The sequence below is a fragment of the Cherax quadricarinatus genome, unplaced genomic scaffold, assembly GCF_038502225.1.
Source record: "Cherax quadricarinatus isolate ZL_2023a unplaced genomic scaffold, ASM3850222v1 Contig272, whole genome shotgun sequence".
NCBI lineage: Eukaryota > Metazoa > Arthropoda > Malacostraca > Decapoda > Parastacidae > Cherax > Cherax quadricarinatus.
Genome location: NW_027195298.1, coordinates 20384 through 38600, shown reverse-complemented (window position 1 = coordinate 38600; position 18217 = coordinate 20384). Strand labels below are relative to the sequence as shown.

General features: G+C 39.6%; 1 protein-coding gene across 2 annotated transcripts in view; it reads right to left on the bottom strand.

Moving 5' to 3' along the window:
- The window catches only part of whd (carnitine O-palmitoyltransferase whd), a gene marked incomplete at its 5' end in the record, with an annotated part of 70193 nt that overhangs the window by 40318 nt on the left and 11658 nt on the right, over positions 1-18217 (bottom strand). For both annotated transcript variants that reach the window (XM_070080277.1, XM_070080278.1), the window contains 1 exon segment: positions 191-400. In XM_070080277.1, coding sequence (XP_069936378.1) covers positions 191-400 — 210 coding nt within the window.

Genomic DNA, 18217 nt, shown 5'->3' with positions numbered 1-18217 from the left:
GGAAATGAACAAAATATAGATGTGATTATTTAGTTAAGGTGCTACTTTTCTGTTGGGTGTTCCTCTGTATATAATCTTTATTTTTCCTACAACTCTTTTTGATCCTTTACTCCCAGCTGCATTTACACTCCTGAAAGTGACTCAAGGGTAAAAAGATAATGAATAATATTACACAGAAAACAATACTCACTGTAACAGGAGAACTCTTCTTGCTAGACACGTGGAAAAAGAGCGTGTCTTCTCCAGCTATTATGTAAGACACACCATAACCATCATCGGCAACAGGACCAAAGCCACCCCCAGCACTGATACATTTAGGGTTCTTTGTCAAATCCATTTTGGTAGTCTGACCATGTGGGGTCTGAGAGGTGCTGAGGCGCCATGGTTCTGATAACACCTCCTGAAATTACAAAAGAAACCATCTTTGTATAGTAACCTCTATTTACACTTGAGTAAATTCAGTGAATCAGAGCCTTTTAATTAATCTCATCTTTCCCCGAAAAACATACATAATTTACAATAATTTCTCACAAGAGCATCTTTTCCCACACTTTTTGTCAATAACTCATTGACATATTTATACCTTTTTTTAGCATTTGTATCTTTATAAAACAAAGATAAACAGCCTATGAAGCAATAGTATGTGCTTGTTCTATGTGCAACTATTATATTCATGAGGAGGTGCTAAACCTGAAGGACCATGCTGTGCTTTGGTAACAGGAAGTAATCAGGACTGATCCAAAGGAAGCATATTTTAAATTTTTTTAATAAGAGCCCTTCACCTGCATCAAGAAACCCCCCTTCAAGAGATACACATGTGCAATATAAGGGGAAAATGATATAGAAAGAATGAAGAACACAGATACAAAACACGGGAAGATCATCTCAGAATGGAAGGAACATGTAAAACACCTGGGTGTAACAATGTCAGCTGACCTACCATTAAGAAAACACAATAGGGCAAAGGCTAGAAAAAATATGACAGGATGGAAAATGAGAACTTTCAAAACAAGAGAAATAATGCTAGTGGTGACACCATTCAAATAACTTATGCTCTCTCATTTAGAATATTTGTCAGTGCTGACAGCTCTGTTCAAGGCAGGAGATATGAGACCTGGAAGAGGAACGGAAATAGTTTACTGTCCACAGAGCCATTAAAGCATTTAAACTACTGGGAATGCCTCGGAGTACATTGAATGTACTCTCTCGAGTGAAGAAGAAATGCTTAATAATATATACCCAGTACATAAGAAATTTCTTTTCCGCAGTATACAGGTAATGTAGTTTACATGTAATAAAATACAGTTTGGCACAAAAGAAAGCCACTAACATGTGGTGCTTAAAGACTACCCAAGACTAGACATAAGTTATTAAGTACGAGTTTTTAACTGTACAAAAAAGGAGGTAACTAAATGAACAGTAGTACAATGTTAAGTATGCATTAATACTTCAAAGTGATTCAGTGATATTCAGTTAAGCATGATTTCTTAAGCAGTTTCAATGTCTTCAGTTTATAGAACGAGTGAAAGAGATGAAGATACAGAAGTTAATTTGGTTAAGTAGAACTATAATGGAACAAGATGGGTAATTAATTTTCTATGGGAGTTTGAGGAAGAGTGGAAGACCAGGGATAAAAAATACTGGAGGGTCTAGTCTCAAACCTACAAACTACCATAACATTGTACAGCTAGCCCTCCACTTTCGCGAGTTCCAATTTCGCTAGCTTTGAACATTTGTGAATGCCCAGCCACCCAATCATATTTATCAAACAAATGTGGAAAAAAGTACGGGAAAATGCTTCCCATCACCACCTACTATTGACAGTGATGAGTTAGAATCCACACACTGGACTCATCATGCCATGCAGTTACACTCCATATAATCACCTCCATTCAACTGTCATCAGTAACTTCATGGATAACTATCATCACTCATCACCATCGTCACTGTCATCATTCACAAGTCGTCAGAGTTCATCTGCCTAACCTTACGAGTGGTGAGTGTTTTGTTTGTTCATTATTTGTTATCAAACCATAACATGAACGGTGGAACCTTGGCTTATGAACTTAATCCGTTCAGTGACCTTGTTCGTATCCTGATTTGTTCGTATACTGAGTCAATTTTCCTCATTTAAATTAATTGAAATGTGTGGTTATACCTGCCTAAACTCTTGCGGGTTAGTGTGGGGTGTTCCCAAGCACCATGGCTTGTTGTAGTGTTTTAGAATCTCAGGTTCAAGTGTTGAAGGAGGAGGTTCTACTTCTTCAGGAGGAAAATAGGAGGCTGAGTGAATGTGAGATGGATTTAGCTGGTAAGGAGGAAATGGTCACCAGCAGTGAGAGTGGCAGCCACTTTAACCCTTAAATGGTCCAAACGTATATATACGTTTTTTTCAACATCTGAAAGTATGTAAAAAAATATAGATCATCTTTTTTGTTTTACATTTGAAAACGTGTAAAAAAAACTTTTATCTACATTTTTTTTTATATTTGAAAATATGTAAAAAAAAGTAGATCTACTTTTGTAGCACTACGAATTTGAACGTCGATCTGTTTGGGCCGTTTAAGGGTTAAGTGGCAAGTGGTTCACAGTTCAGGAAAAAGGAAGATAAGGAGGGTTAATAGAGAAGATGTGAAGGTAGGAAATTGATTCTCTGTTCTCCTGGACGAGTGTACTTAAGCGGTTAGTGAGGCTGAAGGTACCACTGATTCCCCTGCTAATCAAGGTGAGAATATTATAATTGTAGGAGATTCTCAGGTAAGATATATGGACTGTGCTTTTTGTAACAGAGATAGAAAGGTCAGACAGAGGGTGTGCCTCCCACAAGCTGGTGTTGGTGACATAGTCAGCAGGTTGGATATTATGATGTCAGGTAATGGAAACAAGCCTATTATCTGTCTTAGTGCTGGGGGTAATGACATTAGGAAGGGCAGGAGACAGGAGCTGCTGGATAAGTACAGGTCAGCCATAGAAGTAGTCAGGTTTAAGGGAGGGATCCCAGTTATATGTAGCATCTTGCCTAGAAAGGGAGTGGGCAATGAATGGATGTCTAAGGCAATTGGTATAAATTGCTGGCTAGACAGGTACTGCAAGGAACTTGCAATCCCATTCATTGATAACTGGGACATATTCTATGGCAAATGTGATATGTATGCAAAGGATGGGGTTCATCTCTCTGGGGCTGAAGTGGTTGCATTAGCCAATTCGATTGAGGGGGTTATTGGTGAAAAGTCTAGGACTTTAAACTGATAGATTATGGAGGTATGGGTGTCTGTGGGAAACAATCAGGCTGCAGTACTAGGGTTGAAAACAGCAGATATAACCAGGATACCTCAGGGATATGTTTAAAAGACAATATTCAAAATAAAGTTGCTAGTAAAGGCAAATCAACTGATAAACAAAGAGATAGTAGAGGGCAACGCATGACTAACTCCCTTACGGTTTACTATACAAATAGTAGGAGTCTAAGAAATAAGATAAATGAGCTAAGATTACTAGCAAGCACAGGTAATATAGATATTATTGGTATAACAGAGACCTGGTTCAACCTGAAAGATAGAGAAATGCCTTCTGAATGCAACATACAGGGTTATAAACTATTCCACACTGATAGGGTCAACAGGAAGGGTGGTGGAGTGGCAATGTATGTCAGAGATAATTTAAATTGTCTTAGACATGATATAAGATTAGAAACATTGGACACAGAATCTGTTTGGCTACAGTTTCTCGAGGGTCGTGACAAATTAATTTTGGGTGTGATTTATAGGCCCCTAAACCTTGATATGGAGTGCAGAAAGCTGTTATGGGACGAAATTCATTAGGCATCTAGATATGATAATGTTGTGGTAATGGGAGATTTTAACTTTAGACAAATTGATTGGAAACAATACGACAGGAAATCTCGAGTCTAGTGACTTTCTTGATACAGTTCGGGATTGCTTTTTAGAACAGTTTGTGACAGAACCAAGTAGAGGAAACAATCTGCTTGACTTGGTTCTTGCCAATAAAGAATTACTAATTAATAATCTTGAGGTTAATGATGAGCTTGGGGAAAGTGATCACAAATCACTTAGTTTCAATATATCATGGAATTACCCAGATAACTGCAATCAAATCTCTGTCCCTGACTTTCGCTTGGCCGATTTCATGAGACTGAGAAATTACCTGGGTGGTCTAAACATCATATTAGCAGCCAAGATCACCTCCCTGACTCTGGGTCAGGGAGGTGATCTTGGTTGCCAACATGACATTTTTCAGAGCATAGTTCTAGCTGCCCAGACAACTTTTGTTCTGAGTAGGGAAATTAAATCTAACAAAAATGATCCCAAATGGATGAACAATAGATTAAAATATCTCATTGGTCAAAAGAAGTATATATAAGGCATATCAAAAGAGGAGATGGGCAGTTAAGAAATCAATATATTCAATTAAAGAGAAATAAAAACAGGAATAAGAAAAGCAAAAAGGGATTATGAGGCTAAGGTCGCAAGGGATTCGAAGACTAACCCAAAAGGGCTCTTTCGGGTATAGTGAGGTAAGATTAGAGACAAGATAGGCCCACTTACCACTGACAGTGATAAGGATATGTATGAAATTTTCAATACTTACTTCCTCTCAGTTTTTACCCAGGAAAATACTAGCGAAATTCCTGAAATAATAGATTACGTAGAACAGGATGATAATAAACTATGCACGACTGTTGTAACTGTGACATGGTCCTCAGACAAAGAGAGAAATTAAAACCTAACAAATCCCCAGGCCCTGATGAACTGTTTGCAAAGGTGTTAAAGGAACGTAAAGAGGAACTTAGCATACCCTTGGCTAATCTTTTCAACATATCACTACAAATTGGCAAAGTGCCTGATAAGTGGAAAATGGCAAATGTAATACCTATTTACAAGGCAGGTGACAGGTCCTTGGCTTCGAACTATAAACCAATAAGCCTTACCTCCATAGTGGGAAAATTTATGGAATCAATAATTGCCGAGGCAATTCGTAGCCATCTTGAAAGGCATAAATTGATTACTGAATCTCAACACGGTTTTACAAAGGGACGTTCCTGTCTTACAAATTTACTAACTTTTTTTCACTAAAGTGTTTGAGGAGGTAGATCATGGTAATGAATATGATATTGTGTATATGGACTTCAGTAAGGCTTTCGATAGTTCCACATCAGAGGCTATTGAGGAAACTTAAGGCACACAGAATAGGAGGAGAAAGTTTTTCCTGGGTAGAGGCATAGCTGACAAATAGGCAGCAGAGAGTTTGCATAAACGGGGAGAAATCAGAATGGGGGCACATCACAAGCGGTGTTCCACAGGGGTCAGTGTTGGGCCCGTTGTTGTTCACAATTTACATAAACAACATAGATGAGGGAATACAGTGGACCCCCGCATAACGATTACCTCCGAATGCGACCAATTATGTTAGTGTATTTATGTAAGTGCGTTTGTACGTGTATATTTGGGGGTCTGAAATGGACTAATCTACTTCACAATATTCCTTATGGGAATAAATTCGGTCAGTACTGGCACCTGAACATACTTATGGAGTGAAAAAATATCGTTAACCGGGGGTCCACTGTAAATAGCGACATAAGTAAATTTGCTGATGACACCAAAATAGGCTGGCCAATTCATTCTAATGAGGACACTATAGCAGGATGATTTGAACAGACTGATGCAATGGTCGGAAAAGTGGCAGATGCAGTTTAATATAGACAAATGCAAAGTTCTAAATGTTGGACATGAAAATAACCATGCCACATATAAACTAAATACACCTACCATCCGACTTACAACCTGCTCGACTTATGACTGTTTTGTATGCCAAATTTCTGGGAAATAAACAACTGTTTGTGTTGTACACAGTGTTTATCCTAAACCTTACAGTATAAAATACAGTACTAACAGCATAAAAAAGTAAAAAAATGAAATACCAAAATAAAACAATAAAATAAAGTCATTACAAAAATGCGATGTTGATATTCAGTAGTAAGGTTCGACTTGCGTCCATTTCGACCGGTTGGTAGGAACCAAGCTCAGTCGTAAGTCGGATTGTACCTGTAATGTAGATCATAATACTACTGATTGCGAAAAGGATTTAGGAATTCTGGTTAGCAATAATCTAAAACCGGGACAATAGTGCATTAGTGTTCGCAATAGAGCTAACAGAATCCTTGGCTTCATATCTAGAAGTATAAATAATACAAGTCCTCAGGTTGTTCTTCAGCTCTATATATCATTTAATTTATGCTGCATAGTTCTGGTCACCGTATTACAGAATGGATATAAATGTACTGGAAAACATACAGAGGAGGATGACAAAATTGATCCCATGTATCAGAAATCTTCCCTATGAGGATAGACTGAGGGCCCTGGATCTGCACTCTCTCGAAAGGTGTAGAATTAGGGGGGGATATGATCGAGGTGTATAAATGGAAAACAGGAATAAATAAAGGGGATGTAAATATAGGTGGTGGTGGCGGCGGCGAGGTGTTTCTAATCGCGATAGTTTCTAATCGCTTCTGAGCTTAAGCAAATACTGTCTCTTCGGGTGAGGCATTGTGTAAGAAATTTGTATAATACACCTACTATCCGACTCATGACCTGCTCGACATACGTCCACTCGACTTACGACCGTGTGTCTGGCAGCCGGGCTGCCAGACGCATGGTCAGACTCGGCAGTGTAATGTGATCCTCTATTGACAATGTTTCGCCCACACAAGTAGAGGAAGTAGTTATTATATGTGTGGTGGAAAAGTTAGCTGGTACATGAGAAAGAAAGGTTACAAGAGCTGTGGTTTGGGTAGCATAAAAATATAGGTTGGGCAAATGTATGTGGATGGATGGATTTGAGAAGGCATGTCCAGTTTGGGCCAACAGGCCTGCTGCAGTGTTCCTCCTCTCTTATGTTCGTATGTAGCGATAATGAGAGTTTTAAGAAAACCAGTTATAGGCAGAATGAGGTAGAGTTATTAGTGAATAAAAGAAAGCCAGTGGCACGAGGTGACAAGGAGAGTAACAGGCATAGTGGAGGAACAGAAATTAGCAGGAAGAGAATAAGAGAAGGGAGGATTTTTTAAAATATATTATACTAATAGTTGTAGTGCGAGAAATAAGATGGACGAATTGATATTAGTTGCAAGTGCGGGTAACGTTGATGTTTTTGCCCTAACCAAGATGTAGTTTAATATGAAAAATAGGGATATGCCTGCTGAATGTCACATTCAGGGTTTTAAATTGTTCGAAGTAGACAGAAGTATCGGGAAGGGGGGGGTGGGGTGGCACTATGTCTGTGATCATTTAAATTGTTGCATAAATACGGATATAAAGTCTGAAACACATACTGAGTCTGGGTAGAATTTTCAGAGGGGCATAAAAAATTGATTTTAGGCGTGATATACCGTCCCCCAAACTTGGATAGAGACCAAGGAAGACTACTGTGGGAGGAAACTGTTAGGGCCACAAGGCACAATAACGTTGTAATTCTAGGGAACTCTAGCTTTAGTCAGAGTGATTGGAATTTTTTGACTGGAAATTTAGAATCTAATGACTTCTTAGTTCAGGATTGTATTTTGAAGCAGTTTGTGACAGAACCTACAAGGGGAAATAACCTGCTTGACTTGGTTCTGGCAAACAAGGAATCCCTTGTTAATAATTTAGAAATTTCAGAGGGACTTGGCACAAGCGGCCACAAATCAATTACCTTTAACACTGAATGGAAGTATGAAAGTAGGGATAACTCGGTAACAGTCCCAGATTTTCACTTAGCAGATTACAATGGGCTTAACCCTTTGAGGGTTTTGGTCGTACTAGTACGTCTTACGCGTAGGGGTTTTTGACGTACTAGTACTCATAAATTCTAGCGGCCTCAAATCTAGTGGGAGAAAGCTGGTAGGCCTTCATATGAAAGAATGGGTCTATGTGGTCAGTGTGCACAGTCTAAAAAAAATCCTGCAGCACACAGTGCATAATGAGAAAAAAAAAACTTTGACCATTTTTTTTTAATAAATCAGCGACTTTGCAGTGTATTTTCGTATGGTATTTATTGTTGTATTCTAGTTTCCTTGGTCTCATTTTATAGAATGGAAGACATATTACAGAAATTGAGATGATTTTGACTGGTTTTACAATGAAAGGTGCCTTGAAATTGAGCTCAAAGTAGCAGAAATGTTCGATTTTTACCAAACTTCAAAAGTAAACAAATCGTGCCAAGCGTGTAATACACGTCAACTGGTGAGTCTAATATTCTTTCACAAGTGCACCAATAATATTTATACCATTTTTTACACTAATGCAGTAGTCTGCATAACAGTAAATCTTATATTTTTTGTGAGAATAAAAATTCAAAGTGGAAAGCAAAAGAATATAAGAGGGGCCTTGAGACGTGACTAATGACTAGAGAAACTGTCATTTTAGTGCCAGGAATGTCTTTCTTGTTTATTCTGGACCCTATTCGGAAATTGGCATCTTTTGAAATTTGTGTGAAATTGGCAAAATTGCTAAATTCTGACCACTATACTGGATAGTTGAATTTATAAATGGGTGGTTTCTTGCACCCATTCGATAGAAAAAATGGAGTTCTAGCGAAATATTCATGTTTTTTGTCGACTAGTACAGTGAAATTGGCCGAAAATGGGGCTCAAAGTGGGCAAAATCGCCGATGCGTAAACATCGCCGAGACCGCTAACTTTGCGAGAGCATAATTCCGTAAGTTTTCTATCAAATTTCAAACTTTTGGTGTCGTTATGATCGGGAAAAGATTCTCTATCTTTTCATAAGAGAAAATAATTTTTTTTTTTTTTAAATTTGGCCGACCCTGAGAACGAGTTTCGGAGAGGGCCTGTCGACCCTCAAAGGGTTAAAGAGCACTTATCTGTGGACTGGGCAATGAAGAGAGCTATCAATATGACAGTTTTCAGAACACTATACATGCTGCCCAGAGAACATTTATCCCCTATAAAGAAATTTGATCGAATAGAAATGACCTAAAATGGATGAATAATAGACAAATATCTTTTAGGGTAGAAGAAAGGAATTTATAGGCATATCAAAAGAGGAGAGGGTCATCTTATGAATCAGTATATTGACATTAAGAGGGACGTTAGAAAGGGGATAAGAAAAGCTAAACGGGGCTATGAAATTAAAGTTGCTAGGTATTCGAAAACTAACCGAAAAAGTTTTTTCCAGGTTTATAGAACAAAAATTAGATAAGATAGGTCCCCTTAAAAATAACTCTGGGCTTCTTACTGACAAAGAGAATGAAATGTGCTCTATTTTTAATAATTATTTTCTCTCGGTTTTCACTCAGGAAGATATGTACTATTAATATCCCAATAATTTTTTTAGTGGGCCTAAAGAAGATAAGTTATGTAATATCACAGTCACTAGCAAAATGGTTATCAAACAGATAGACCGTTTGAAGCAAAATAAATCACCCGGTCCTGATGAGCTTTTTTCAAGGGCTCTTAACCCTTTCAGGGTTTTGGCCGTACTAGTACGGCTTACGCGCCAGGGTTTTTGACGTACTAGTATGCATAAATTCTAGCGCCTTCAAATCTCACGGGAAAAGGCTGGTAGGCCTAGATGTGAGAGAATGGGTCTGTGTGGTGGGTGTGCACAGTAGAAAATAATCTGGGACCCAGTGGCGCATTGTGGGAATGCCATTTTAGTACAACTTGTCCACCATGCCTCGTGGTAAGAAGCTCCTCACTCCTCAGCAAATTGGGACACTTTTGTTCCCCAGTGACAGTTCTAATACAGATGGAAGTGCCAGTGAAGATGAGTTTCAAGGTTTTGGTGAGGTGATCTCCAGATTATTTATGAGTGTTTCCTTATTTGACAAGACTAGGTCGAGCAAATTATTACCTCTGGTAGGCTCTGTTACACACTGCTTGAGAAAACCCTGAACTACTTCCATAAAGTCACTGGACTCCAGATTACCGAACAAAGAAGTCCAGTCAATTTGACTAAAGTTAAAATCCCCTACTATCACTACGTTATTGTGTCTAGAAGCCCTAACAATTTCGTCCCAAAGAAGTCTCCCTCTATCGTGATCCAAGCCTGGAGGTCGGTATATTACACCTAGAATTAGTTTTTCTTGACCTTCTACAAACTCTATCCAAACAAATTCTGTTACAAATCCATCTATTTTTATACATGTTTTGATGCAACAATTTATATTTTCTCGTACATATAATGCAACTCCTTCCCCCTTCCCATTATATCTATCCACATGGAACAACTTAAACCCCTGAATATTACACTCAGCAATCATATCCCAATTCTTTAAATCATACCATGTTTCAGTTATTGCATTGACATCAAAGTTCCCAGCACACACTACCAAACGTAATTCATTAATCTTATTTCTTGCACTTCGACTGTTAATATAAAATACGGTTATATGTTTTTTCTTCTGCACCTTTTTCCTATTCACCTTTGCTTTTACACAATTTCTGTAATTATCATTACCCTGTGTTACTCCATGAGTGTTATTATTAAGATTCATAATATCAAAGCCTAAGTCAATATATCTATACTCATTATTCTCCATTTCTAAACCCATACCTCTAATTAATCCTAGTTTGAGGTCCTAACCACACCCTCAACTGAGCTAGCAAGAAAACCCACAACTGCCCTAGACAAGTGAACCCCATCCCTGGCAAACATGTCATTTCTACCGCAGAAGTGGTCCCAGTTGTCAACGAATAGTACTGCATTATCTTTACAGTGCTTGTCCAGCCAACAATTTATACCAATTGCTCTGGACAACCATTCATTTCCAACACCCCTTCTTGGCAAAATGCCACATATAACAGGGTGCCCCCCCCTCTTCTTCCTAATTATGTCTATTGCTGTCCTGTACCTTCTAACTAAATCCTCACTTCTACGCTTGCCTACATCATTGCGTCCGCACTGAGGCAGATAATAGGATTGATCCCATTACCGTTCATGATGTTGTCAAGCCGGCTAACAATATCCTCCATCCCAGCCCCAGGAAAGCAAACCCTCTATCTCCTACTCCTATCCTTCAAGCAGAAGGCCGTATCCATATACCTGACCTGGCTATCCCCAACAACAACGTTTTTACCTTCCTTGGTGTCATTCATCATGATGTTCCCAGTAGTCATCTCACATTCATCGGGCAGCACGGAGAATGGGTTCAATGTTTCCACAACAGTTTCCTGGATCTTCGTTGATTCTACCTCCCCATCCGTCCTCTTGATCCTTAACTTTGTCCCATGCTTTCCAGCCACTGTCCAGGTTCCTTTCTTGGCTTAAGAATTCTCACCAGGAGGATTACTACGAGTCTTCTTGTTTTCCTCAGTCAGCTGCTGTATTTCAAGCTTAGCCACCCTCAGTTATTCCTTTAGCTGCTGGTAGAGTTGTTCAAGAGAGGACATCTTGTTCAGATTCACATACAGCACACATGACACGTCTTCACAGAGTAAAGTACAGGTCATCACCGAGTTAAGTACAGGTCACAACTTGTTATGTTCTTATTAATGCTGAAGAGGAGTCCAATGACAAGCTACATTTTCTATAAGGGACGCTGAAACATGACTTCTCAAATCCATCCATATACATTTGCCCAACCTATTTTTTATGCTACCCAAGCCATAGCTTGTGTAACCTTTCTTTCTCATGTACCTGCTGACATTTCCACTCTTAAACTACATTCACTTGTAAGACGAAGAATGAGGGGTGTATAAGTGGAAGATGGGTATTAACCCTTTGACTGTCGCGGCCGTATATATACGTCTTACGAGGTACCGTGTTTGATGTATATATACTCATATATTCTAGCGGCTTCAAATCAAGCAGGAGAAAGCTGGTAGGCCCACATGTGAGAGAATGGGTCTGTGTGGTCAGTGTGCACCATATAAAAAAAATCCTGGAGCATGCAGTGCATAATGAGAAAAAAAAAACTCCGACCGTTTTTTTTAATTAAAATGCCGACTTTGTGGTCTATTTTCGTATAGTATTTATGGTTGTATTCTCGTTTTCTTGGTCTCATTTGACAGAATGGCAAACATATTATAGAAATAGAGTTGATTTTGATTGATTTTTCTATAAAAAGAACCTAGAAATGGAGCTCAAAGTAAGGGAAATGTTTGATTTTTGCCAATGTTCAAAAGTAAACAAATGATGCCATTGTCCAATAAATGTCCAACTAGCCATTCTAATATGCAGTCATGAATGAGTTGATGTTATTTATACAATTATTACAGTATTGCAGTAGTCTGCATAATAGTAAGTCTTCTATTTTTTGTTTGAATAAAAATTCAAAATAGAAAGCAAGAGTAATATCAGAGGGGCCTGGAGACATGACTGATGAGCAAAGAAAATGTTATTTTAGAGCCAGGAATGTCTGCATTGTTCATTCTGGACCTTATTTTGAAATTGTCATATTTTTTAGTTTTCGTGAAATTGGCCAAATTGCAAATTTCTGACCACATTATTAGGTAGTTGAAATCAGTAAATGGGCAGTTTCTTGTACTCAATCGATAGAAAAAATGGAGTTCTAAAGAAATAGCTATGAGTTTGGGCGACCGGAACAATGGAATTAGCCGAAAATAGGGCTCAAAGTGGGTGAAATAGCCGATTTGTAAACAGTGCCTAGGTCGCTAACTTCGCGAGAGCATAATTCAGTCAGTTTTCCATCAAATTTTGTTTTTTTTGGTGTCATTACAATCGGGAAAAGATTCTCTATCATTTCATAAGAATTTTTTTTTTTTTTTAAATTTTGCGACACCAGGAGACACCTCAGGATTGGGGGTTGCGACAGTCAAAGGGTTAACAAAGGAGATATAAATAAGGGTTTGAGGATATCCCTTCAAGAAAGAACCCACAATAATGGATTCAAATTAGACAAGTTTTGATTTTGAAAGGATATAGGAAAGTACTGGTTTGGTAGTAGGGTAGTTGATGAGTGGAATGGTCTGCCTAGTAGGGTTATCGAAGCTAAAATCTTGGGTAGTTTCAAATTTAGGTTGGATAAATACACGAGTGAAAGGGGTTGGATTTGAGTGGGACTTGCACCTGAGTAAATAGAATTATCAAAGTTTAATGCTTAGACAGTATTTATTCTGTTAGTGGGTTGGATTTGTGAAGGATCTGCCTAGTATCGGCCAATAGGCCTATTGCAGTGTTCCTCCATTCTTATCCCCTTCAGGGTCCAAGGCCAAAATCTGAAGTGGTGCTCCAGTGTCCAAGAAATTTTGAAAAAAAAAAAAAAATTATTTTTTCTTACAGAATTAAAGATCATATTTTTGTGAAGGTAATAAGACAAAAAAAAAATTCTGATCAGTACTTACCGAGATACAGTACCAAGAAGTTTGTCCAAAATGATGTGGTGGTGGCAACATCGACGAATTCCACATACACGCATTTCTTTATTTAGCGGTTTTTGTAGTTTTTTCTTTTCTTTTCCAATTTTTTCCTTTTCCTACTAACATTTGGGGCCTGAGAGACCAATACTGTATATAATGTATATATATAAACTCACTGTATTGAACACAATAACCGCACTAAAGTTATTATCATATTATTGTTTACCACTGTTGTTTATTACAATAAACATGCACAAATCTTGTATAATACTAATGTTCTATCATATATTTACATATCTACAATCACTGGACATGGTTTTAGAACTGCTGGAGCTTGTGGAACTCCTTGAAACAAGGCACCATACACAGAGGCACCTTTCATTCCTCACACATAAACCGAGTGTCTTTGCATCTTTGTTGCCGTCGTTTTGTTTGTGCACAGACAACACATCTCTTCTGAGCAAATTTCTGAGTTGAAGGAAGCTGTATTATGAAATGATCACCTTCCCTCCTCAAATGCTTGGGTATATCCTGATGAATTCGAGGACCTTGTTGTATAGCAGGTGTTCTTACCTGGTACTTCATTGTGAGTTGTCTGACAACAGACAAACAAAATTCACCATACGGTGGTCTGTTGCCAGTCTTTATCTGGTACATATTATATGCATTGAGCATCGAAATGTCCATGAGATGGGAGAAAAGTTTCATGTACCACTTGTAACTCTTACGAACACAATCAACAAAACCAATCTGCATGTCACATTTGTCAACCAAGCGCATGTTTTGTGTATAATCAATCACTGTCACTGGTTTTCGAATACGTTCATTAGTCACTCGATCAACTTTGCCACTGTCTTACATTTCATTACGGTGAATGGTTGTCAACAATGTGACATCTCGTTTGTCATGCCACCGTAATGCCATGATGTCATTGGCAGTAAACACCTGCACGTCATCACCACGAGCACCTGCGTTGAGCCTGGGCATATGTTTGCGATTAGAACGCACTGTGCCACACACATCTGTCTTGTTCACTTGCATGAAATCACTGAGTAATGGGCTTGTGTACTAGTTATCAGTATATAATGTATGCCCCTTACCAAGATAAGGTGCCATCATGTTTCTCACTACGTCACCTGAGATACTCAATAACATCTTGGTATCTTTCAATGTTTTACTTCCCATGTATACAACAATATCCAACACCAGGCCACTGTCACAGTCACAGAGTACAAACAGGAAACAGCGTTTCCTCTTGCTAGATATATACTGCTTGAATGACAGTCTACCTTTGAACAAAATCAAAGACTCGTCAATTACAAGATTCTTGAATGGATAAAAGTATATGCTGAACTTTTGTTTGAGATACATGAAAACATTTCTAATCTTGTATAACCTGTCACTTCTGTCAGGCCTGATTTTGTCAGAGAAGTGCAACATACATAACAGTAAGATAAACCTGTTCACTGGGATGATTTCACTGAAGACCGGGGTAGAAATTAGCCGATCTGTGGACCAGTGTGCTTTTATATTATGCTTATAGACATGAGGTATAAGCATTATTGTTGCAAAAAGCAAATACATTTCTGCAACAGTTGTCTCTTTCCACCTGTGTAGTCTTGACTGTGGTGATATGATCGTATTTGCCATGGTGTACTCAAAATACTTATTACTTTCCCTGACAATAGTCTCCATCAATGGCTGGTCAAAGAATAATTCAAAGAATTCCAGTTCATTGGCCGTGGTTCCAAGGGGATAAGTAGGTAGAATTCCACTTTGAGAGTCATCAAAGTGGTGGGGCTTGGGAACAAAATTGGGATTTTGCTGCCAATCCCAGATACGGTTTGCTGGTGGATACTGTACATCATAGGCTGGTTGTGCGGGTGGTTGTGGTTGTGGTGGGCTGGTGGCTGACGCTCCGCTTTGTCCTTGAACTGAGTCAGCAGCGTGGATCCCAGCCTCGGCTGGTGAGTCACGCATGGCGGTGCCACTACCATCACCATCTACTGATGCCTGTGGTCTATCCATGCCAAGTGTAGCCACATCATCCTCACTATCACTATCTAAACCTGGTGTAGGGCCACGGGATGTACTCCGGGATGTACTCCGCCCCCTGGGCACAGCATAGGGTACACTACACGAGCGCATGCGGCGGCGCACATACCGACGCTTCGCTGGTGAATATGATTCCTCACTATCACTACTCGAATGATCATCAAGCGCAATAAAATCACAATCCATGTCACTATCATCATCATTACTGAAGTCAGAGGCCTGGCCACGCGAAAATATTAGTTTTCTCTTGCGTTGAGGTACAACCGACTGTGAGTCACGAGTGCCCACACCAGAGGTAGAAGGTTGAGGATCGTCAGGGTTTTCTGCACTATTATCGATATCCTGGTCATTCCTTTCAGTCACTAACTGATCAAAGCCATAGAATTTGTCTTCATTTCCACTTCCATCAGTGTCAGAACTATCAGATAGGAAGAGGAGTGTCCCAATTTTCCTTGGAGTGAGAGCTGACTTGCGACGAGGCATGGTGAACAAGGGTAACTGAGCCGGCGTTCCCACAATGCTATGCGGGCACCTAGATTTTTTGTTTATGGCGCACACCCACCACACAGACCCTTTCTCTCACATGTAGGCCTATGAGCGCTTTCGCGCTAAATTTGACAGCGCTAGAATTTTGGCGTAGATCTACGGTTTGGACACTCAACGTGAAGCCGTAGATCTATGGGACGGACCCTGAAAGGGTTAAGTTCACATGTATAACCACTACTACTACCCAGTACGTTAACAATTTTCTAAGGTTCGACTTACGTCCATTTTGACTTGCAACCAGTTGGTCGGAACCAAGCTCAGTCATAAATTAGATGGTAGGTGTATTATACATATTATTATTAGTATGTACTTATTATAATAATAATAATTATTAATTTAGGGAACTGGAGCACAGATCCAATTCCCTAGATCAAGTGCCCTTCACCAAGGAACCTCCCTTGAGGGGGAAGGACGTATCCTAAAGTTTCATTCGTATTCAGAAGCAAAAAATTGACCGAACGACGGTTCATATCCTGAAAAGTTCGCATGATGAAGCGTTCGTAAGCCAAGGTTCCATTGTATATACAATATTTTCATGCGTTTTATGATTGTTCATGGTTCAATAGGCTAAGGAAGCAGTATTGTTAGGCTAAGTAAATGCTATTATTATATTTCCCTACAATGTATTTGCACATCAAAACATTTGCGAACGCTACATCATATTTGAGCACCAAACATTCGCAAATTTTCAAGATTCACAAGGTTCTTGATCCTCTAACCCTCGTGAATGAGGAGGGCCTCCTGTAAAAAAGAGGGAGAGAGAGAGAGAGAGAGAGAGAGATAGAGAGAGAGAGAGAGAGAGATAGAGAGATAGAGAGAGATAGATAGATAGAGATAGAGATAGAGAGAGATAGATAGAGAGAGAGAGATAGAGAGAGATAGAGAGAGATAGAGATAGAGATAGAGAGAGAGATAGAGATAGATAGAGAGAGAGATAGAGAGAGATAGATAGAGAGAGATAGATAGAGAGAGATAGAGAGAGATAGAGATAGAGAGAGAGATAGAGAGAGAGAGAGAGAGAGAGAGAGATAGAGAGAGAGAGAGAGAGATATATATATATCCCTTTGACTGTCGCGGTCGTATATGTACATATGTACGTCATAGGAGATACCATGTTTGACGTATCTATATGCATAAATTCTAGCGGCTTCAAATCAAGCAGGAGAAAGCTGGTAGGCCCACATGTGAGAGAATGGGTCTCCATGGTCAGTGTGCACCATATAAAAAAAATCGGGGAGCCAGTGGTGCATTGTGGGAATACCATTTCAGTCGTCCTTTTTCAGCATGTCTAGAGGTAAGAAATATGTGACTTCCCTTCAAATCTGGGACTCTTCTCTTCCCAAGTGATGCTCTAACACGATGGAAGTGTCAATGAAGATCAATTTCATGATTTCGAGGAGTTTGAGACCAAAAGCAATGGAGGAGGAGGAGGAGGAGGAAGAGGAGGAGGAGGAAGAGGAGGAAGAGGAGGAGGAAGAAGAGGAGGAGGAAGAAGAGGAGGAGGAAGAAGAGGAGGAGGAAGAAGAGGAGGAGGAAGAAGAGGAGGAGGAAGAAGAGGAGGAGGAAGGAAGGAGGAAGAGGAAGGAAGGAGGAAGGAGGGAGGAGGAGGAAGGAAGGAGGAGGAAGAAGGAGGGAGGAGGAAGAAGGAGGGAGGAGGTGGGAGGGAGGAGGAGGAAGGAGGGAGGGAGGAAGGAGGGAGGGAGGAAGAAGGAGGGAGGAGGAGGAAGGAGGAAGGAGGGAGGGAGGAGGAGGGAGGGAGGAGGAGGAAGGTGGAAGGAGGAGGAAGAAGAAGAAGAAGAAGAAGAAGAAGAAGAAGAAGAAGAAGAAGAAGAAGAAGAAGAAGAAGAAGAATAAGAAGAATAAGAATAAGAATAATAATAATACCTAATACCTAATAATAATAATATGTAATAATATGTTCACTTGAGGCATGAAAACAGTTCACCCCATGACAGTGACAAGATAAGGGGAGATAACATCTGATAAGAGCTGACCTTTGATGAGCGTAAACGAGGGTGGAGGGAGGGGGGCAGCTGTCCATCTGTCAAGAGGAGGAGGAGGAGGAGGAGGAGACGACGAGGAACAAACATTTGTCTGTCTGTCTATTTGTCTGTCTGCCAAACTCCCTGTCTATCCGTCTAGCTCTGTCTCAGAGAGAGCCACAAGACTGTGTCATCATCACCTTTACTCACATCTTCAAGCAGAGTATAGCACTTTGTCTGGATTTTTTGGGTTATCCTAGGTAATTTACACTATGTATAGTTGTATTTATGTGTACCT